Here is a 23,809-nt window from a genome sequence, read left to right as displayed (position 1 = left end):
CATCACCCTGGTACCAAAACCAGACGAAGATATCACAAAAAAAGAAAATTACGAGGCAATATCACTGATAAACATAGATGCAAAAACCCTCAACAAAACACTAGAAAACCAAACCTAACAATATGTTAAAAGGATCATAACAATGATCAAGTGGGATTTATCCCAGGAGTGCAAGGATTATTCAGTGTATGCAAACGAATCAATGTGATACACCATATTAACAAATTGAATAAAAACATATGTTCTTCTCAATAGATGCAGAAAAAGCTTTTGACAGAATTCATCACCATTTATGATAAAAACTCTCCAGAAAGTGAGCGTATAGGGAACCTACTTCAGTATAATAAAGGGCATATATGACAAAACCACAGCAGACATCATTCTCAGTGGTTAAAAACTGAAAGCATTTCCTCTAAGATCAGGAGCAAGAAAAGTATATCCAGTCTCACTACTTTTATTCAACATAGTTGTGGAATTTGTAGCAACAGCAATTGGAGAAGAAAAAAGGAATCCAGGTTGGAAAAGAAGTAAAACTCTCACTTTTTGCAGATGACCTGATACTATACATAAAAAGTCCTAAAGATGCCAATAGAAGAATACTAGAGCTCATCATTAAATTTGGTAAAGTTGCAGGATACAAAATTAATACTCATAAATCTCTTACATTCTTATACACTAACAATGAAAGATCAGAAAGAGAAATTAAGGAAACTATACCATTTACCATGCAACAGAAAAAGAGTAAAATACCTAGGAGGAAACCTACCTAAGGAGGCAAAAGAGCTATCTTCAAAGAGTTGGACACGACTGAACAACTTTCACTTTCAAAAGACTAAGCTACTCATGAAAGAAATCAAAGATGACACAAGCAGATGGAGAAATATACCATGTTTTTGGATCGGAAGAATTGGATTGTGACATTGACTATACTACCCAAAGCAGTGTACAGATTCAGTGTTCAGTTCAGTTCAGTCGCTCCGTCTTGTCCGACTCTCCGCGACCCCATGAATCACAGCACGCCAGGCCTCCCTGTCCATCACCAACTCCCGGAGTTCACTCAAACTCATGTCCACAGAGTCAGTGATGCCATCCAGCCATCTCATTCTCTGTCGTCCCCTTCTCCTCCCGCCCCCAACCTTTCCCAGCATCAGAGTCTTTTCCAGTGAGTCAACTTGTCGCATGAGGTGGCCAAAGTATTGCAGTTTCAGCTTTAGCATCAGTCCTTCCAATGAACCCCTGTCAAATTACCAAGGACGTTTTTCACAGAATTAGGACAAAAAATTTTACAGTTTGCATAGAAACACGAAAGACCTCAAATAGCCAAACTGTCCTTTTTTTTTAAGATTTATTTTATATTTTGGCTGTGGTGGGTCCTTGTTGCTGCACTTGGACTTTGTCTAGTTGCTGCCAACAGGAACTATTTGTGGCAGTGTTTGGGCTTCTCACTGTTGTGGCTTTGCTTGCTGTGGAGCACAGGCTCTAGGCACACAAGCTTCAGTAGTTGCAGTACACAGGCTCAGTAGCTGTGGCAGATGGGCTTAGTTGCTCAGCAGCATATTGGATCTTCCTGGATCAGGGACCAAACTGGTGGTATTCCTTTCATTGTAAGGTGGATTCTTAACCACTAGACCATCAGGGAAGCCTGGCTGAAGCAGTCTTGAGAAAGTAAAACAGAGCTGGAGCAATCAGGCCCCCTGACGTTATACTATACTACAAAGCTACAGTAATTAAGCAGCATGCTACTAGCACAAAAGCAGAAATATAGATCAGTGGAACAAGATCAAAAGCTCAGAAATAACCCACATATCTATGGTCACCTAATCTATCAAGGCTATGGTTTTTCCAGTGGTCATGTATGGATGTGAGAGTTGGACTGTGAAGAAAGCTGATTGCTAAAGAATTGATACTTTTGAACTGTGGTGTTGGAGAAGACTCTTGAGAATCCCTTGGACTGCAGGGAGAGCCAACCAGTCTATTCTAAAGGAGATCAGTCCTGGGTGTTCATTGGAGGGACTGATGCTAAAGCTGAAGCTCCAATACTTTGGCCACCTCATGCGAAGAGTTGACTCACTGGAAAAGACTGATGCTGGGAGGGATTGGGGGCAGGAGGAGAAGGGGACGACAGAGAATGAGATGGCTGGATGGCATCACCGACTCAATGAACATGAGTATGAGTGAACTCTGGGAGTTGGTGATGGACAGGGAGGCCTGGCGTGTTGTGATTCATGGGGTCACAAAGAGTCGGACACGACTGAGCAACTGAACTGAACTGAATCTGTGACAAAGGAGGCAAGAATATGCAATGGAGAAAAGATAGTCTCTTCAATAAGTGGTACTGGGAAACTGGACAGGTACATGTAAAAGAATGAAATTAGAACATTCTCCAACACCATACACAAAAATAAGTTCAAAATGGATTAAAGATCTATATGTAAGGCTAGATATTAAAAAATTCTTAGAAAAAAACATAGAACACGCTATGAGATAAATCACAGCAAGATCTTTTTTGACCCACCTCCTAAAAGAGAAACAGTTTGGATTTAATGAAACTTAGAAGCTTTTGCACAGCAGGAGAAACCGTAAACAAAATGAAAAGACAACCCTCAGAATGGGAGAAAATATTTGCAGATGAAGCAACAGACAAAGGATTAATCTAACAGCTCTTGCAGCTTGATATAAAAGAAAAACCCAATCAAAAATGAGAAGACCTAAATAGATACTTCTTCAAAGAAGACATGCAGATGGCCAATAAACACATGAAAAGGCGTTCAGCATCACCAATTATTAGAGAAATGTAAATCAAAAGTATAGTGATGTATCACCTCACACCATTTAGAATGACCGCCATCAAAAAATTCACAAACAGTAAATGCTGGAGATGGTGTAGAGGAAAGGGAACCCTCTTAACACTGTTGGTGGGAATGTAAATTGATACAGCCACTATGGAGAGCAGTATGGAGGGTCCTTAAACTAAAAAGTAGAACTACCATGTGACCCAGCAATCCCACTCCTAGGCATATACCTGGAGAAAACCATAATTCCAAAAGATACATGCACCTTAGTGTTCACTGCAGCCTGTTTACAATAGCCAGGACATGGAAGCAACCTAAATGTCCAGCCACAGAAGAATGTATAAAGGTGTGGTACATATATACTACTGAATATTACTCAGTCATAAAAAGGGATGAAATTATGCAGTTTGCAGAGATGTGGAGAGACCTAGAGACTGTCTTATAGAGTGAAGTAAATCGGAACATGAACAACAATTATCGTATAATACCGTTTATATGTGGAATATAGAAAAACGATACAGGTGAACTTATGTGTAAAGCAGAAATAGAGATGCAGAAGTAGAGAATGGATATATGGATACATACGGACATATGGACAGGAAAGGAGGGGTAGGGTGAATTAGGAAAATGGGACTGACATATACACTAATATGTATAAATCATAACTAATGAGATCCTACTGTATAGCACATAGAACTCAATGCTCTGTGGTGTCACATATATATATATAGCTGATTCATTATATGTATATATATATGATTCATTTTGCTATACAGCAGAAACTAACACAACATTGTACAACAACTATACTCTAATAAAAATTAATTTTAAAAATATTCCTGTCTCAAAGAACTTATCATAGAATTGAGAAGATAGACATGTGAAAAGTACACCTGTAGTATGTTCTTAATGTAATAAGTCCTGTGGTAAATAATGACCATGTTAAGGTTGATCATGAATTTATAAAAGGCCTAGTTACAATGTCTGGTGTGTAGTAAATGATTTAATATTTTTCTTTACTTAGTTGTGAGTAGTACTAAGTACTGAGTTTTGTTTATTCATATGAATTTTCATGGGAATTAGTAATTTATGATTAATAATATAGCTTGGGTTCTTAGGCCCCAGGTAATTTATTTCTATTTCTAGCATTCTGGTCATTTTCATCTTCCTCTTCCTCAAATCTTTGCTAAGAGATATGTTTTTATCCTTTTGCTGGTTCTTATGCTATAGGAATTGTCACAAGAAAATGGGAGTTAGTAAAAAGTATATATCTAGTGGTTGTATAATGGAAAAGGATGATTGGATAAAGTGTTATTTTTTGTATGCTTGCTTTCTTTAGAACTGTTAATGATTTTCAGATTTTTTACAGGATTTCATACATAAATCATGAAATTATATCATAGAAATTGTAAGTAATTTAATTGCATATAAGAAAGTAGGAAGGCTATTTTAATATTCTTTTTTAAAAATGCCTAAGTTAAATACCTCCTGTTCTCTTTTGAATGTCTAAGTTTGTAAAATAGCTTATTGTTCATCTGCTACATAGAATGAAACATTTTTTAGATCAGATTGACTTATACACATTAAACAAATATATTTTATTTTTATTATGTATATACTTTGAATTTTACTATATAGTCTATGTTTGAATCAGAATAATTCTAGCTGCACTCACCTATAATGGAAAAGAATCTAAAAAAGAATATATATATGTGTATATATATCTATACACACACACACATATACATATATAACTGAATCACTTTGCGGGACACCTGAAACTTAACATCATAAATCAACTGTACTTCAAGTTTTTAAAGAATATTTCTAGATGTAATTTGATTATGTCCTCATTGCTCTTAATTACTTCCAAATCATTTTTTTGTTTTCACAAATTCTGTTTGTACATTATATGTTACATTAAATATTTATAAAAATTGGAAAAAGAGCAAAAAGATTACAAAAATCACCCACTAACCTTGCATTATTAGTAACTAATAATATAATTTATTTCATTTGTACTCTGTGTATACCTTTAAAAATAATTGTATATGCATTTGGATTATAACTAATTTTGTCTCCTGCCTTTTCTATTTAACGTTGTGTAGAATACATTTTTTTCATAGTTGTTATTTTAATACCATCCTGTGGCTATATTGTAATGTTCTTAAACATATCATTGGGTTTTTTCCCAGTGGGCTCTCCCTAGTCTGGATTATGTTGAAACAATATATTTAGCCCTTTTTAAAATTTCTGAGATTATTTCTTTGGCGTGGATTTCTAGAATTGGAATTACTGTATCAAAGGTCATAAAGAATTTAATGACTCTGAAAACCTTTTGACAGATTGCTTTCAGGAAGGATTGTACTAATTTACAGAGCTACCCCAGCACTTAAGACTGCATGTAATCATGTTTTTCCTGTTTAACTTGTTTCTTACTTTGTTTCTATTAAAGTCCCAACCTTTTATTTTCCCCAGACTATTCAGAAATGTAACTGTTTACTTCTTTTCAGATTCATGGCTCAGAGTTGTGACACTGCAAACAATAAAAGAATGAGATTGGCTTTCTTTAATGGTTAAGCAGAAACTACCCTGAAATTTAAGACTTTCTGGTTGCTAATAGGTGCAGATGTTGGAACAAGTGCTTTCTGAGCTAGAAAGTTTTTATTTGTGAACTTTAATAAGTTATTCCCAGTTCACCAATGATACAGCTGCTGAATGTTCCTGCCTTATAACATCTGTAGCTAAAAGCTCTCAGGTTATCCCAATCTTGAATCTTCTTCATATTTGACTTCAAATCTTTGTCAGGCAAGGTTGACGTTTCAGAGAGCAGAGAAAGAGAGTTATCTGCTTAGGAAGTTTCTTTCTTAATACGTGTTCATATTAATTGAATTACCAGAGTATAGAAAATAGTAGTTGTTACCTGTTATTCTTCCCATATTCTGTCAGAATTTTTATTTTATTAAAATCATCACCCTTTCTTGTTTTCGTGTTTTTTCATTTTATAGTTCCTATTCTTGTCCTCAATGGCCTAGCATGCTACTGATCCTATAAGTCTTTTAAAACTAATAATTTAGTTGTGAGCCTTTTAAAGTAGGAGATATTTTCTTTTTTTAATTTTTTTAAAAAAATTAAAATGTGGACCATTTTTAAAGTCTGTATTGAATTTGTTACATATTGCTTATGTTTTGATTTTTTGGTTGCAAGGCATTTGGGATCTTAGCTCTCTGACCAGGGATTGAACCCATGGCCCCTGTCTTGGAAGGTGAAATCTTAATCACTGAACTGCCAGGAAAGTCCCTAGGAGATATTTCTAAGTTGCAATTATTTGCTTACAGATTATTGAGCAACATTTTACAATAGCATGAAGCACTGTAGTAAAATAGCTTTAGTTTTATCCAGTTTAAGCTTGAATACTATAATATGGTATATTGAAGTTTCCCTGGAAGAACATCTTGGTCTAGTAATACTTTTATTGTCCTAGAATTTTCAGATCTTACAAAAAAAAGTCTGAAAGGAAGTAAAGCTTAAACTATAATTATTTGATAGCAGTTCATAGTTGTTTTTTAAATATAGAAAAGTTGCATGAATAAAGCAGCAGGTACAAGTGGTTCTTTGTACCTTTCCTGTTATTTTAATGTTATTTTCAATTATTCAGTTAAATACCTGGACCTCTTGCTAAACTTATGAAAAAGAATTTCACCAGATCTTTTGACCAATACAGTATCTTTTATTCATGTTGCAAATGGCAGGGGGGAAGGAAAGTTTATGAATTTTATCATTTTTAGGATTTTAAAATATAAAAATAGAACTTTGTGTGAACCCAAGGAACTGTCCTTCAAATGAAGAAAGTGAGTGGAGAATACAAGACAGTACAGTAAAAAAAAATTAGTTCAGGAAACAACACCACATTAGTTTTCAGGATTTCAAAATATAAAAACAGAACTTAGTATGAACACAAGGAATTGTGCTTCAGATGAAGAGAGTAAGTGGAGAATACAAGACAGAGTACATTTCAAAAACAAAAAAATACCACATTAGTTTATAAACAGTGACTATACAAACATTGCCTGCCTTCCGAGAGTTTATTTTTGAAACACTTAAGCTTTTGGAATAGAGCATTCTCTGTTAATTTTAGCAAAGAAATAATGGTAGTATTATAATGTTTATATATTATACTCTTATATATATATTATATGCTACAAAATTAAATCTACTATAACATTTTATACAATAATATATTTTATGTGAAGCATTTACCTAATCATAACATTTCATGTGTTATAAATATCAAATGTTTACTGAACAATTATGTTTATAGCAAGATTATTATATCTTATAATTGTATGTTTTTAATAAATAAAGTCAGCAGAACACTAAATGTAGCAGTACCATAAACAGAACAGGGTGTAATGTGACAGAAGTGTGCAGTGTGTAGATGGCAGAAGTGATCATCTGCTCTCGGCTGAAGGTAAAAAACAAGTTGCATTCAAACATTTGGCATTTTCTTTTCTACTCTGTTAACTTTGAGAATAATTTTTTTTAAACTTTGGCATTAATTATTCAGTGTGTTGTTGTTGTTCATTAAGTCATGTCTGATTCTTGGTGACCTCTTGGACTGCTGCACTCCAGGCTTCGCTGTCCACCAGTCTCTCCCAGAGTTTGCTCAGATTCATGTCCATTGAGTTAGTGTTGCTGCTGACCATCACATCATTTGCCTCCTTCTCCTTTTGCCTTCAATCTTTCCCAGTATCAGGGTCTTTTCCAGTGAGTCAGCTCTTTGTATCAGGTGGCCAAAGTATTGGAGCTTCAGCATCAGTCCTTCCACTGAATATAGTCAGGGTTGATTTCCTGTAAGATTGACTGATTTGATCTCATGCGGTCCAAGGAACTCTCAAGAGTCTCCTTCAGCACCACAATTTGAAAGCATCAATTCTTTGGCTTTCAACCTTCTTTATTGTCCAACTCTCACATCCTTACATGAATACTGGAAAAGCCATAGCTTTGACTCTACAAACCTTTGTCAGCAAAGCGATGTCTCTACTTTTTAATAAGCTCTCTAGGTTTGTCATAGCTTTCCTTCCAAGGAGCAAGCATCTTTTAATTTTATGGGTGCAGTCACCATCCTCAGGGATTTTAGAGACCTGAGATCACGTTAATTATTTGTACTTTTGCTAAGGCATGGATTTGAAGATACTGTGCATCTGTTGTGCAAAAGCCAGTCAGTCACTTAGCAGATGAACAGCGTTAATTAACAGACCCATATGGTACTTCCCTGATGGCACAGTGGTAAAGAATCCACTGCCAGTAAAAGAGACACAGTTTTGATCCCTGGGTCAGAAAGAGAAAAAAATGGCAACCTACTCCAGTATTCTTCCCTGGGAAATCCCATGGACAAAGGATCCTGGCTGGCTGCAGTTTGTGGGGTCGCAAGAGTCGGATATGACTTAGCAACTAAACAACAACAAACAGATTGCTACAAATTCAGGGGTGATTTAATCGTAAGCTGCAGTGATAGAAATATAATACCCAGAACATAGTCCTTCAAACTCTTTACTCCTCCCTTAAACATAATCTGAATGTTAGGTTTATTTCTGGATGTCACCCTTGACACAGGACACCAGGACTGGAATACTCTCAGGAGATGTGTTATACTAATAACTGTATGAAGGCTGATAGAAATGACTTATGAAATTGTGAACTGCAAGGCCAGTTTATCTTTGCTCTGGTGCTAATTCCTGCATTTCTTCTATATTTCCAGCAAGAATCACAGTAAACTTCAAAAATTAGTAGTTTTTCCCATTCTGGAAATAGAAGTAGTAGCTTGCTTAGCATTTTATTCATCTAGAGTGCTTAAATTTAGAAAATGCGAGTAACGTATCAATAGTTTTTATACCCTTCCAGGAAAAAATTGCCCTTTTACGGCCTTTTAAAAAAGGTATAAAAGGTTGAATCTTCTGTATTCATTTTATCTTGGCTTTGCCAGCAAAATTTAAAATTATTCTTGCCCTCAGAAATTTTAGGATAAAACTAGTTAGGTAGTTCCATTAAGAGTACTCTGCTGATCTTATATTCATATTGTGCTATAACCCTAGTGCTATAACCCTATTAGAACTAAGAAGACTGTATCTTTTTAAAAATTTTTCCTACTGTGTTTTTCCACAGTTTGTACCTATTTTGACTCTTTAAAATGTATTGTATTTTACTGCCATGTAGCCCCTGATGATTATTTGTTTGTTCTGGACATCGTTGTCAGTATTGTTTAGTCGCTAAGTCTTTTGCGATCCCGTGGACTATAGCCTGCCAGGCTCCTCTGTCCATGAGATTTCCCAGGCAAGAAGACTGGAGTGGGTTGACATTCCCTTCAGGGGATTTTCCTGACTCAGGGATCAAACCTGGGTCTCCCGTATTGCAGGCAGATTCTTTATCACTGAGTCACCTGGGAAGCCCTGGACAGTAGTGACCTTTAAGAAGCCAAGAAGTTATTGCCTTGAATAGAGCTAATGACCAAGTGAATATTTTGGTCCTTGAAAAAATCATTAAGAATTACAGGAATAAGTTTATTGCTGTATCCATTCTTAAGTATCTGCTCTAATGTAGAGGAATGAATATCCAGTTATTATTCATTCTTGATATAGGATATCCTGGGTATAGGAGTTCCTGCTTTCATAGATATGTGTGATTCCCAAGTCTAAGAGTAATGAGAGAGTATCCTAAGTGTGAGTGATAGATTAATATAAAGTTTTCTGCTTATACTGATTCTTACATTTTAAATGCTAATTAAAAGCTTTCCCACGTTAGACTAGTAAACATTGCTCTTAGAGTGCTAGTAATTATTTCCTTTTACCTCTCGAAAAAATTAGAATGAAATAGAAGTAATTCTAAAGGGTACTACTTATATCCAACCTGTCTCCTTCCAGCTCAGTCCATCCTCAGAATGTTGACTCTTCTGACAGTTTCATTATGACAGAGATCAGGTATTAAAGGAGTCTGGACAACAAAGGTGGAAAAAATCAAAATGCTAAGTGTGAGCAACAAACCCAGTCAAGTTGCAGAAGTGGACTTCCAAACTGAGTTTCTTCCTGACCAGGGCTTCTGTGTTCCCTGTTTAATTGCAAAGCTGAGCTGTGTCCTACCAGGGGGCATCCTGCCAAAGGGCCATCTTGTACTTACATGTCATTCATCTTGCAAATTCTGACACTCAACGTGGTACTTGCCCTGTGTTCTCAGCAATTCATGGTCTTCACGGTCGACATGCTTGCTTTCTAAACTCTGCCTATTTGTCCAATATGAAGAATCTGTAAGAACACAACCACTTTCCGTTAGTCATCCAGCCTTCTCTGGTTTCCTCTTCTCTACTTCTCTTTCCTTTGAAATACCTCCCTCAGCATTCACTGCCCACCCTTACTGCTTCTGTTCTGCCCCATATCCTAATCAGCTTACCTGGAGTTAACGTATATATGTACATACTACTATTAAAAGAACTTCTAGAATCCTGTTTAATTCCAGAGAGACTAGGAAGCAGTTTTGTCGTGCCTGTAGTCCCTGTATAGATTTGTAGCCAATAGGAATCCGTCTTTAGAAACTTTAAGTATACCCTCTTTATCTATGCCATCATAGATTCTGTACCTTTTCTTTCCATGTAAATATAGGACCAAGACATATTTTTTACCAAATGAGACCACTTTTATCTTTATTGAAATTCTATTGAGGCCTCTTCCCCCCCCATCCCCTGATAATATTTCCAGGTGTCATAGGATAATATTTCCAGGTTTCCCTATGACACCTGGAAATATTATCAGGGGATGGGGGGGATGAGGCCTTGGTAGAATTGAGTACAGGCAGTAGCATGTCCTGGCAACCAAAAATTTCATATGCTGCTACTAATACCTGGTGCAGCAAAGTAAATATTTTTTTTTAAAAAAAGAGTGCCGCTCTAAAGCCTACTGCCTGGACAGTTAATTTTTTGTGACTTTAGAAAAATTACTTAATTTCTCTGTACCTCCAAAAATCCCACATGCTGCTACTAATACCTGGTGCAGCAAAATAAATAAATATTAGAAAAGAGTGCCACTCTAAAGCCTACTGTCTGTGACATTTAATTTTTTGTGACTTTAGGAAAATTACTTAATTTCTCTGTACCTCCATTTTATAGTCATTGGTTAAATAGGGCTAATAATAATAATAATAATTAAATGTGAAAAGACATGAGAAAAAGAAGTACCTGATGGGCAGTAACATTATCATTAGCCAGGGGACCTACAGACCTGACCACACACTCCTCATTTTGAGTATATTCACAGATCTTGAATTTATGAACCATAAGTTTCTGATTAGTGACAAAAATCTCATCTTTAGCAATTTTCACCATACTGTAACTTTTCAAACTGGTGCCCTTTTAAATTAACAGTGGACCAGTTGGCATTTGGTTTCCAGGCTAATCATCTAACTATACACTTTAATTTTCCATGTCTTCCATTGCTTGTATAGGCATAATGTTTTCCATGTTTTGCATGATTCACTTATTACCCGCAGGATCATTCATAGTTTCATCACACATGACCATTCAACAGTCACCATTTGCTTGCAAATTTTTTTACTTTGGAGATGGTATTTTTTTAAGTTCATTTGTTTCATTGGAATCAAACCCTTTTTATTTGTATTTTAAACATGTGGAATTGCTTTTGTATTCAACAGCCACAGTGGAGTTAATATTTATGGAGCACTCTATACACTGAAAAAATGAGATGGCCAAATGATAGTGACAACCGTTGACTATAAATGCTTTGAAACAGAGTGAGCATGCTTTTGTTTCATTCTGAAACTTGATCAAGTAAAATTTTACAAGTAGAAGAGTTTCTGTACTTGCTTTTTAGCTGATCTCTTTGCTGCACCAGTTTGCCTTCCCACAGGTTGTGTACAGCAAGGTAATGTTTATACAGTATTTGTATCATATCACTTCTTTTAGCAGTAGCGTACCTTGCCTTAGCTAGTATCTATAGAATTGAGTCACTAAATTCTTCTAATTTGGAATGCGCTCTTTACTCTGATTCTTCTCACTTCTGTACAGTGAAAGAAACCCTTTGTTAACAGTCAAACTTGACTTACATAAGGCCCAAAGTGGCCCTTTGTTTCTGTTTAATAATACCCTATGCCTTATGACACATTGTTTATAAATACACAGTATGTCATGTGGGACTATACTGTCTTGTATGTGAGATCTTCCCAGGTGGCTCAGTGGTAAAGAATCCACCTGCCGATGCAGGAAAAGTGGGTTCGATCCCTGGGTCAAGAAGATCCCCTGGAGAAGGAAATGGCAATGCACTCCAGTGTTCTTGCCTGGGAAATCCCATGGACAAAGGGGCCTGGCAGGCAACAGTTCATGGGGTCTCAAAGAGTTGAACAGGACAGAGCAACTCAACAGAAATATGTCTTGTAGGTTCTCATAACTATTGATGTGTTTCTTGGATTCAGTTAATAAGCATAATTCATTTTTACAAAGCTTCAATGTCCATGAGAACAGTAATTTTCTTCATGTTCTTTTGTGCTTTTCGTATGTATCTCATGTACTTAAGGTGGCCAGTAAGCACAGCTGATTTTTACTTGCATTTCAGCTTTGTGATTTGTTAAAACCAAAGGCACAAAGATTTCATATCACCTTTAGTCACAAAGTGCCAAAAACTCTTGTTAGTTTTGAAAAGAAACCCCATTCTTCATCTGTGGAACAGGAAATTGTACTTTTTCCTTTACAAGTGGAACTGTAAGTTTCTTTCCGTGTCTCTCTTTCAGGTCTTAAAAACTGTGAAATATTTTGAAATCGTCCTCTTCTCTCCCATGTAGCCTCTAAAATAGAGGTTGTTTGCACAGTTTCTATTCTTTAAATCGTTACTAAGCAAAACCAATACAATAATGTAAAGTAATTAGCCTCCAATTAAATAAATTTTAAAAAATAAATAAAAATAAAGATAATAGGTATGGTGTACAAATCTAATTTTGAAATCATAGTTACCTGCTTTTTCTGTGGGATTATTGAACTAGTATCAGAATAAGCATGAAGAAGTCTTGAGTGTTTCTCAGCTAGTTTTGCCCTGTTTTCTCAACTCTACAGTGAGATCTTTGTATTTTAAACCTGGAAATAATCAAAATTTTGTTAAGAATGCCGTCAAAGAATCTCTACCTATTTACTTTTCAGTTAATTCTCCATTTCTTAATTGAGAACATATGTGATCAATTAAAAAGTGTATTATTTAGTTTAGCCTTTAGTGCATTTTAACCACTAGCATTGTAATAATGCTATTTTATTTTTTCATTCCAAATGTCCAAATGGAATAGGCTTTAGGGGAGCTAATCAGATAGCCAGAGGCTTCCCTGGCGGCTCAGACGGTAAAGAGTCTGCCTGTGATGCAGGAGACCTGGGTTCAATTCCTGGAGAAGGAAATGGCAATTCACTCCAGTATTCTTGCCTGGAAAATTCCATGAACAGGGGACCTTGGCGGACTACAGTCCATGGGGGTCACAAAGAGCTGGACACAACTGAGCGCCTAACACTTACTCTAATCACTGCATTCTATGAAGAAGAGTTGAAAGTTGCTAACTTTTTTGAATGAACATTTGGAACTCTTAATTTGGGAGCCTCTATTTCTGAGTTATGGGAAATCTATTGAAAGTAGAGATATGTATTATCATCACCCAGAATACTTGAATATTTGTTTATATCTAAAGATACTGACTGAAGTAAATTAAATAGATATTTTTTGTAGGTATTTGTGTTCTGAGAACAAAAAGTTGATACTGATTATTAAGAGATATATTAAGAAAGCAAAATGAACAAAGGCTAAAATATAGTCATTCTTGCCATAAAGCCATGTGTGTGTTCCTGGAAAATCTCATATTCTCCGAAACTGAACACTAAACTAACAGGGCTTATGAGAAAGGTAGTTTTAGTACAGATTGCTTACAACTATGTAACTCTGTAAGTACAGCCCTAACAAATAAAATGGTGATCCAAAGGCCAGGAAAATATCTCCTGACGGTTACACCTAGACTCAGTCCATTCTTTGCAGCCACATACTCTGAAGTTCAGAATTCCTCTTTGAAGATACATGCTTCTTCTAATGGAGACCAGTTTAATCAAAACTAAAAACATAATTCAGAGATACCCTTCATCAATTAAGGTGTTCTGTTTCATTTTGATAGTGGGGAAAGGTGTTCACATCTCCATCTATACTTGCAGCCTCCCAAGATGGCTTAATACAGAGGAAAGTCTAGCAGTTCTTTAAACCAGTAAAAGTAAGCCCTTCTTGCAATGAAAGAAGTTACTTCTTAGGGGTTTTCTCCTGCTCCTGGTTACTTCACATCATTCACATGCTGGGAATAAGATCTTTCACAACTTTGCATTATATTGATGAGATTCCTCTGTTTGCCAGTTATATATAAACTAACTCTATTGAAGAAATAATCAGAGAATAGCTAAAATAACTGTGTAAACAATAGGGATGATATGGGTAGAAAAAATGGAAGTAAAAGATTAGGTTTGGTACACTGTAGATTGGAGTATAGTAAAAAATCTAGAAAGATGTTTAAACTAGCAGAACCATGTACAGATTTAGTTTAAAACAAAAATTCATTCCCTAAAGCAACATTTTGTGAGTGTATATAATCTCAGATAACCAGTTAATTATGGCATAATTTTACATTCTTTCCAGAACACGATAGTGCCCAGCATGTATTAAATGAACAATCACTGCCCTCTTTCACATTTAGTCTGGCCACTGCCTTAATAATCATCTCAGTATGGCATTTTACTGCCAACCAGTCTGCTCTGGTCTGTCATGTGATGTTATGTATCAACAGGTTGCTGTAATCCAAACAGTGGGCTAATCTCTTTACCAAGATAGTTGTGTTTAATTCTTGCAGCACTGTTATGTGGTAGGTAGTGTTTTAATCCCCATTTACAAGTCAGGAAGTAGATGCTAAAAAGTAGATGCTCAAATTGATTGAGATAGTAAATCACCGCAAATCCTTTATATAAAAGGGTAAAATATAAAATGAACAATAGTATAAATGTAGCAAAATAAGAAAACAGTGAGATTACAGTTGATGGTAGATACTTAAACTGACGTGTTATGATAAGTTGGGAATGAGAAGTCATTATAAGATACTGAAAAATAATAGAAAAGTAGAAGACTCTGAAAGCCAGTTAGAAGATTGGGACAGACATATAGGAGACAAAACAGGCCTTTTAAGAGGTGATGAAGTCAGCCTGAGGTTGTGACTTTGAGATTTCTAGTTTTCAGTTCAGTTCAGTCGCTCCATCGTGTCCGACTCTTTGCGACCCCATGAATCACAGCACGCCAGGCCTCCCTGTCCATCACCAACTCCCGGAGTTCACTCAAACTCATGTCCATCAAGTCGGTGATGCCATCCAGCCATCTCATTCTCTGTCGTCCCCTTCTCCTCCCGCCCCCAATCACTCCCAGCATCAGAGTCTTTTCCAGTGAGTCAACTCGTCTCATGAGGTGGCCAAAGTACTGGAGTTTCAGCTTTAGCATCAGTCCTTCCAATGAACACCCAGGATTGATCTCCTTTAGGATGGACTGGCGGAGAAGGCAATGGCAACCCACTCCAGTCTTCTTGGCTGGAAAATCCCATGGATGGAGGAGCCTGGTAGGCTGCAGTCCAGGGAGTCGTGAAGAGTCGGACACGACTGAGCGACTTTACTTTCACTTTTCACGATCATGCATTGGAGAAGGAAATAGCAACCCACTCCAGTGTTCTTGCCTGGAGAATCCCAGGGACGGGGGAGCCTGGTGGGCTGCCGTCTATGGGGTCACACAGAGTCGGACAAGACTGAAGTGACTTAGCAGCAGCAGCAGCAAAATGGGCTGGTTGGATCTCCTTGCAGTCCAAGGGACTCTCAAGAGTCTTCTCCAGCACCACAGTTCAAAAGCATCAATTCTTTGGTGATCAGCTTTCTTCACAGACCAACTCTCACATTCATACATGACCACTGGAAAAACCATAGCCTTGACTAGACGGACCTTTGTTCGCAAAGTAATGTCTCTGCTTTTTAATATACTATCGAGGTTGGTCATAACTTTCCTTCCAAGGAGTAAGCGTCTTTTAATTTCATGGCTGCAATCAGCATCCGCAGTGATTTTGGAGCCCCCAAAAATAAAGTCTGACACTGTTTCCACTGTTTCCCCATTTCCCATGAAGTGATGGGACCAGATGCCATGATCTTTGTTTTCTGAATGTTGAGCTTCAAGCCAGCCTTTTCACTCTCCTCTTTCACTTTCATCAAGAGGCTTTTTAGTTCCTCTTAACTTTCTGCCATAAGGGTAGTGTCATCTGCATATCTGAGGTTATTGATATTTCTCCCGGCAATCTTGATTCCAATGTGTGCTTCTTTCAGCCCAGCGTTCCTCATGATGTACTCTGCATATAAGTTAAATAAGCAGGGTGACAATATACAACCTCGACGTTCTCCTTTTCCTATTTGGAACCAGTCTGTTGTTCCATGTCCAGTTTCTAGTTTTAGTTGCTGTGAGTTTTATTTCCTACACTGAAGTCACTGAGATTGCCTGTGATATTCTTAAAATAAGTCTACTTTTTACTTGAATTAGGTGAAGTGACTATTGTTTTTCCCAAATACAATGTCTACGATACTAACAATTCAGAATTTAAAATAAAGAGAAGGATTTGAGAAGTGCACGGTTCTGATCATATTGAATTTGTAATGTCCAGTGGACCTTTGATTATGCAGAGTCTCTGGGTTAGAGATTTTTTAACTCATCAACTATAGATCGTAAGTGGAGATGCAGGTATGAATGAGATGTCCCATAGAGAGAAGAGCATAAAACTTGGGAATGAACCATGACATCGGTATATCAGGAGCTGGCTGAGGAAGCAGGATCCAGTCTGAGAACAGCCCCAGAAGAGTCTGAATTAGGAGAACTAAAAGAGTGATGTCAGCAAAGTCAAGGTAGTACGGGACCAAGAGGAAAAAGATCACTGTCAGGTGGCCTAAAGAGATCAAGTACCGTGGAGAGTGAGGGGACATTTGATTTGGTGGTGGCCTTTGCTTGCTAACACATTTTTGATGGGGTTAAGGTAAGAATATGAAAATGTGATCTCAGTGGGTCAAAGAGACAATTACAAAGTGATGAAACAAAAAATTTACCAATGCATCCTGATAAGTATTAGAAATATAGTAGAAATATATTATGATGAAAGAAGGGCATGATTTAGGGCTAAAATAGGCCTTAGAGATTATTCAAACAGCAACTGCTATTTTAACATATGAGGAAACCAAGTCTTTAAAAGGTTTAGTAGTTTATACTATGGCAAAGCCCATAGTGGCAGATAGAACAGATGGCACCTAAGTCTTCTGATTCCAAACCTACCAGTATTTATAGGCAAAGTCTAAGCTCAAAAGGGAGGGGAATTTTCTTTTGATTTCTAATGTTTGTTGTATTATTTGAGCATTTGAATGTGTTCTTCCTCACATATAGAAAGGGATAAATCATATATTATTAATCTACATGTCCAGTGTATTATATGTATAAAGATGTTGGTAAAAAGCCACTGGCTGAATTTAAAACAAAATGCCGGACTCAAGTCGTGTTGCAAAATTTAATCAAAATATATATTCATAGCCAATTAAGAGAGAAATTCTACCTGATCACAAATTAAATTTTCTCTCTTAATTGGCTATGAATATATATTTTGATTATGCTGGGAAAGGTTGGGGGCGGGAGGAGAAGGGGACGACCGAGAATGAGATGGCTGGATGGCATCACCGACTCTGTGGACATGAGTTTGAGTGAACTCCGGGAGTTGGTGATGGACAGGGAGGCCTGGCGTGCTGTGATTCGTGGGGTCGCAGAGAGTCGGACACAACTGAGCGACTGAACTGAACTGAGAATCATTAAATAATGTTATAGAAGTATTAAGTGAATTAGAATGTTAAATACTGAATATTAAAATAACTGCTCTTATTTATGAATGGTGTGTCTATCCTTTGTCAGTTGTATGAAAATAAAATATTCACAAATTTTTGAGCATCCATGCCAGATCATAATTTCTTTAGTTTTTGGTATAAGAGCACCACCTATGGGTTTCTCAGGTATTTGAGGGAAAACTTTTTAACCGTAATCTAATAAAACAAAAATGTAATAAAATTCTTCCCTGTTTTGCTCTACAACTAGTCTCTCCAGCTCAGTTTATTTAAAGGTTAAGAGTTATTTGCTTTAAAATAGGTTATTCCCGCCTGGTTTTTGGATGTGTCCCAGTACTGCTACAAAATGCTTTGGCAAGAGAGTGAAGAAAGGAAAAAGGGCTTATAAATGACTTAGGGCATCTTTTCATTAATTACTGAGATGATAACTCAGTAGAACAAGGATGGAAACAAAATTCTGGCACTTCAGTATTCACTCAGTTCAGTTGCTCAGTCATGTCCAACTCTTTGTGACCCCATGGACTGCAGCACACCAGGCTTTGCTGTCCATCATCGACTCCCAGACCTTGCTCAAACTCAACGTCCATTGAGTCGCTCATGCCATCCAACCATATCTCATTCTCTGTCGTCCCCTTCTCCCACCTTCAGTCTTTGCCAGCATCACGGTCTTTTCCAAGGAGTCAGTTCTTCACATCAAGTGGCCAAAGTATTGGAGTTTCAGCATCAGTCATTCCAATGAATATTCTGCACTGATTTCCCTTAGGATGGACTGGTTGGATCTCCCTGCAGTGCAAGGGACTCTCAAGAGTCCTGTCCAACACCACAGTTAAAAAGCATCAATTCTTGGGCGCTCAGCTTTCTTTATAGTCCAACTCTCACAATCCATACATGACCACTGGAAAAACCATAGCTTTGACTAGATGGACCTTTGTTGGCAAAGTAATGTCTCTGCTTTTTTAATATGCTGTCTAGGTTGGTAATAACTTTCCTTCCAAGGAGTAAGCATCTTTTAATTTCATGGCTGCAGTCACCATCTGTGGTGATTTGGGAGCCCCCCCAAATAAAGTCTGTCACTGTTTCCATTGTTTCCCCGTCTGTTTGCCATGAAGTGATGGGACCAGATGCCATGATCTTAGTTTTTTGAATGTTAGTTTAAAGCCTGCTTTTTCACTTTCTTCTTTCAGTTTCATCAAGAGACTCTTTTGTTCTGCTTCACTTTCTGCCATAAGGGTAGTGTCATCTCTGCATATCTGAGGTTATTTATATTTCTCCAGGCAATCTTGATTCCAGCTTGTGCTTCCTCCAGCCCAGCATTTCTCATGACGTACTCTGCATGTAAGTTAAGTAAGCAGTGTGACAATATACAGCCTTGACGTACTCCTTTCCCTATTTGGAGCCAGTCTGTTGTTCCATGTCCAGTTCTAACTGTTGCTTCTTGACCTGCACACAGATTTCTCAGGAGGCAGGTCAGGTGGCCTGGTATTCCCATCTCTTTCAGAATTTTCCAGTTTGTTGTGGTCCACACAGTCAAAGGCTTTGGCATAGTCAATAAAGCAGATGTTTTTCTGAAACTCTCTTGCTTTTTCAATGATCCAGTGGATGTTGGCAATTTGATCTCTGGTTCCTCAGCCTTTTCTAAAACCAGCTTAAACATCTGGAAGTTCACGGTTCACATACTGTTGAAGCCTGGCTTGGAGAATTTTGAGCATGACTTTGCTAGCGTGTGAGATGAGTGCAGTTGTGCAGTAGTTTGAACGTTCTTTGGCATTGCCTTTCTTTGGGATTGGAATGAAAACTGACCTTTTCCAGTCCTGTGGCCACTGCTGAGTTTTCCAAATTTGCTGGCATATTGAGTGAAGCACTTTCACAGCATCATCTTTCAGGATTTGAAATAGCTCAACTGGAATTCCATCACCTCCACTAGCTTTGTTCACAGTGATGCTTCCTAAAGCCCACTTGACTTCACATTCCAGGATGTCTGGCCCTAGGTAAGTGATCACAGCATCATGATTATCTGGGTCGTGAAGATCTTTTCTGTATAGTTCTGTGTATTCTTACCACCTCTTCTTAATATCTTCTGCTTCTGTTAGGTCCATACCATTTCTGTCCTTTATTGTTCCCGTCTTTGCATAAAATGTTCCCTTGGTATCTTTAATTTTCTTGAAGAGACCAGTAGTCTTTTCCATTAAGTCGTTTTCCTCTATTTCTTTGCATTGATCACGGAGGAAGGTTTTCTGATCTCTCCTTGCTATTCTTTGGAACTCTGCATTTAAATGGATATACCTTTCCTTTTTGCCTTTGCTTTTTACTTCTCTTCTTTTCTCAGCTGTTTGTAAGGCCTCCTCAGACAACCATTTTGCCTTTTTGTGTTTCTTTTTCTTGGGGGTGATCTTGATCATTGCCTCCTGTACAATGTCACGAACCTCCATGCATAGTTCTTCAGGCACTCTGTCTATCAAATCTAATCCTTCAAATCTGTTTCTCACTTCCACTGTATAATCATAAGGGATTTGATTTAGGTCATACCTGAATGGTCTAGTGGTTTTCCCTACTTTCTTCAATTTAGTCTGAATTTGGCGATAAAGAGTTCATGATCTGAGCCACAATCAGCTCCCAGTTTTGTTTTTGCCGACTATAGAGAGCTTCTCCATCTTTGGCTGCAAAGAATATAATCAGTCTGATTTTGGTATTGACCATCTGGTGATGTCCATGTGTAGAGTCTTTTCTTGTATTGTTGGAAGGTGTTTGCTATGACCAGTGTGTTCTCTTGGCAAAACTCTGTTATATCCTTTGCCCTGCTTCATTTTGTACTCCAAGGCCAAATTTGCCTGTTACTCCAGGTATCTCTTGACTTCCTGCTTTTGCATTCTAGTCCCCCTATAATGAAAAGGACATCTTTTTTGGGTGTTAGCTCTAGAAGGTCTTGTAGGTCTTCATAGAACCATTCAACTTCAGCTTCTTCAGCATTACTGGTTGGGGCATAAGACTTGGATTACTATGATATTGAATGGTTTGCCTTGCTTTATTAATACTTCAGTGTTAATAAGCCCCAAACAGAATCACATTTGGATAAATATAGTCTTTTTGTAAAATATCAAAGTATTTTTTTGGTAAGGGGAAAGCAAAAACAAGTGGAAACCTTGTGTGTGGGCAATAAGATGTATGCTAGACTCAATGTTGGAGAAGGCAATGGCAAGCCACTTGAGTACTCTTGCCTGGAAAATCCCATGGATGGAGGAGCCTGGTAGGCTGCAGTCCGTGGGGTCGCTAAGGGTCGGACACGACTGAGCGAGTTTACTTTCACTTTTCACTTTCACACATTGGAGAAAGAAGTGGCAACCCACTCCAGTGTTCTTGCCTGGAGAATCCCAGGGATGGGGGAGCCTGGTGGGCTTCCGTCTATGGGGTCACACAGAGTCGGATACGACTGAAGTGACTTAGCAGCAGCAGCAGCAGACTCAGTGTATTATATACCTGTATTTTCATGCCATGAATCTCGGTGTTTGAAAAGTGATTAAAAATAAAATCCCTTTGGCAGTATACCCTAATTTCTAACTAGATGCATTTTAGGCATGAACCTGCAGAGGTTTAAAACCTTGATTACATGTTTTCTGCAGGGAATGGCTAATTCTATAGAAATAAGGATTGACTCTGAGCAATATAGTTTGCCATATGTTGACCATTATGGATAAAAACTTGGTAAAATTACTCCCTAGCAAGCATTCTTAACCTAAATTGAACAGACCATGACCTCTATTACATAGACACACCAAGAAAATGGTCATTTTGGCAGCTACTTTCCCCACTTGTAACTTGCTCCTTTTTATCTGCTCTTACTTTAAAAATTAGATAGTCCAGTCTGTCAGAGTTGTATCAAATAAGAGATTCCAAGATTTTAAATTTTATTGAAGGTTTAAACATTCATTACATTTTTTTTTTTTAAGCCTGTGACTCTTGAGGGAGACTAAATTCTGGGATTATTAGCTGAATTCTGGATTGTTAAAATGTGAACTGTGAGAGTTCAAGATAATGAAGGGAGAATCACTTCAGTTCAGTCGCTTAGTCGTGTCCAGTACTTTGCGACCCTGTGGACTGCAGCACACCAGGCTTCCTTGTCCATCATCAACTCCTGGAGCTTGCTCAAAGTCATATCCATCATGTCGGTGATGTCATCCAACCATCTCATCCTCTGCCGTCCCCTTCTCTCCTGCCTTCAATCTTTCCCAGCATCAGGGTCTTTTCAGATGAGTCAGCTCTTCTCATCAGGTGGCCAAAGTATTGGAGTTTCAACTTCAGCATCAGTCCTTCCAAAAAATATTCTGGACTCATTTCCTTTAGGATGGAGTGGTTGGATCTCCTTGCAGTCCAAGGATCTCTCAAGAGTCTTCTCCAACACTACAGTTCAAAAGCATCAATTCTTATTCACTCAGCTTTCTTTATAGTCCAAATCTCACAATCCATACATGGCTACTGGAAAAACCATAGCTTTGACTAGACAGACCTTTGTTGGCAAAGTAATGTTTCTGCTTTTTAATATGCTGTCTAGGTTGGTCAAAACTTTTCTTCTGAGGAGTAAGCATCTTTCAATTTCATGGATGCAGTCACCATCTACGGTGATTTTGGAGCCCAAGAAAATAAAGTGTGTCACTGTTTCCATTGTTTCCCCATCTGTTTGCCATGAAGTGATGGGACTTGATGCCATGATCTTAGTTTTCTGAATGTTGGGTTTTAAGCCAACTTTTTCACTCTCCTTTTTCACTTTCATCAAGAGGCTCTTTAGTTCTTCTTTGCTTTTTGCCATAAGTGTGGTGTCATCTGCCTATCTGTGGTTATTGATATTTCTCCCAGCAGTCTTGATTCCAGCTTGTGCTTCATCCAGCCCGGCATTTTGTATGATGTACTCTGCATAGAAGTTAAATAAGCAGGTTGACAGTGTAATACAGGCAAAGTGCTGGTAGTAGTTTGAAGTTATTCTCCGTTTCTTCTAAGATACTTAGATATCTAACCACATAATGATAACTGACTATTTAATCACTGACTATTTCAAGCCTTTATTTTTAAAATAATTTAGGAATCATTTATGACTTTGTAGTAAAGTTTGGAAGTGTTCCTGGAGTGAATTAAAGAACTACTTTGAAGTAAAGTTTTTCTGCTTTTATCTAATCATCTACCCACTTCTTAACAACTCAGCATCTTACTGTTGTGTTTATATGTGCTTTCCTTTCATTATTTTGTTCAGAAGATTATATGATTTTTTTTTAAGTATCCAAAAAGTAGTTCAGTAAAGTTGATTTTTAGGTAGTTACAATAAATAAATTTAAAAGGTGAATCTTGGAAAAAAAGATGGATGGATGAATGTACCAGTTGATCTCCATGGCTAAAGCTAGCTAGTCTTGACTCTTAAATTGTATTCAGATATCCAAATTGAAAACTTCCACACCTCCCCAAAACTTTATACTTAATTAGGATAAGATAATTTGACTAAAAGGAAAGAAGACAATCTAATTAGAATAATGAAAGTTTTTAAGGTTGGCCATACCGTATTTATTGTATATGCTTTGACATCTGACGTGTTTCTTTTTATTAAATACTGATTTACTTAATGCTTTATTTAAAATACAACAATTTTCTAAGATTGCTTTGATTATCTTCCAGCCTGTGGAGAAACTCCGGAACAGATTCGAGCACCGAGTGGGATAATCACGAGCCCAGGCTGGCCTTCCGAATATCCTGCCAGAATCAACTGTAGCTGGTTCATAAGGGCAAACCCAGGGGAAATTATTACTATAAGGTAATTCTGATACCTCCGTGTATTATTGTATGATATTTTATTACAAAATATAAATCCACTTTCCAAGTATCATCGCTCAACATGCAATAGTATAAAAAGATGATTTTTAGAAAATAAATTGTATTTATCATTACCATCTTGAGGGGAGGAATTACGGCCCATTCTTCTCCTTCTATTAGGGCATGTGTTTTGAATATTTTCTAATGGTGATAATGAATTTGTGCTGAGCCATCCATATTCTTCTAGGCAATTTTTTAACAAAAGCTA

General features: G+C 37.4%; 1 protein-coding gene across 3 annotated transcripts in view; it reads left to right on the top strand.

Moving 5' to 3' along the window:
• The window catches only part of LRP12 (LDL receptor related protein 12), a 91,638-nt gene that overhangs the window by 43,421 nt on the left and 24,408 nt on the right, over positions 1–23,809 (top strand). For 2 of the 3 annotated variants that reach the window (XM_055431697.2, XM_055431696.2), the window contains one exon: positions 23,407–23,542. In XM_055431697.2, coding sequence (XP_055287672.2) covers positions 23,407–23,542 — 136 coding nt within the window. Of the gene's footprint in view, positions 1–17,737; positions 19,087–23,406; positions 23,543–23,809 lie in introns of those variants that run through there. The other variant, XM_055431698.2, reaches the window with a different exon arrangement.

The sequence above is a fragment of the Moschus berezovskii genome, chromosome 16 (assembly GCF_049115385.1).
Source record: "Moschus berezovskii isolate FMDL1 chromosome 16, NW_MosBer_1.0, whole genome shotgun sequence".
NCBI lineage: Eukaryota > Metazoa > Chordata > Mammalia > Artiodactyla > Moschidae > Moschus > Moschus berezovskii.
This window is presented reverse-complemented; position numbering and strand designations above follow the sequence as displayed.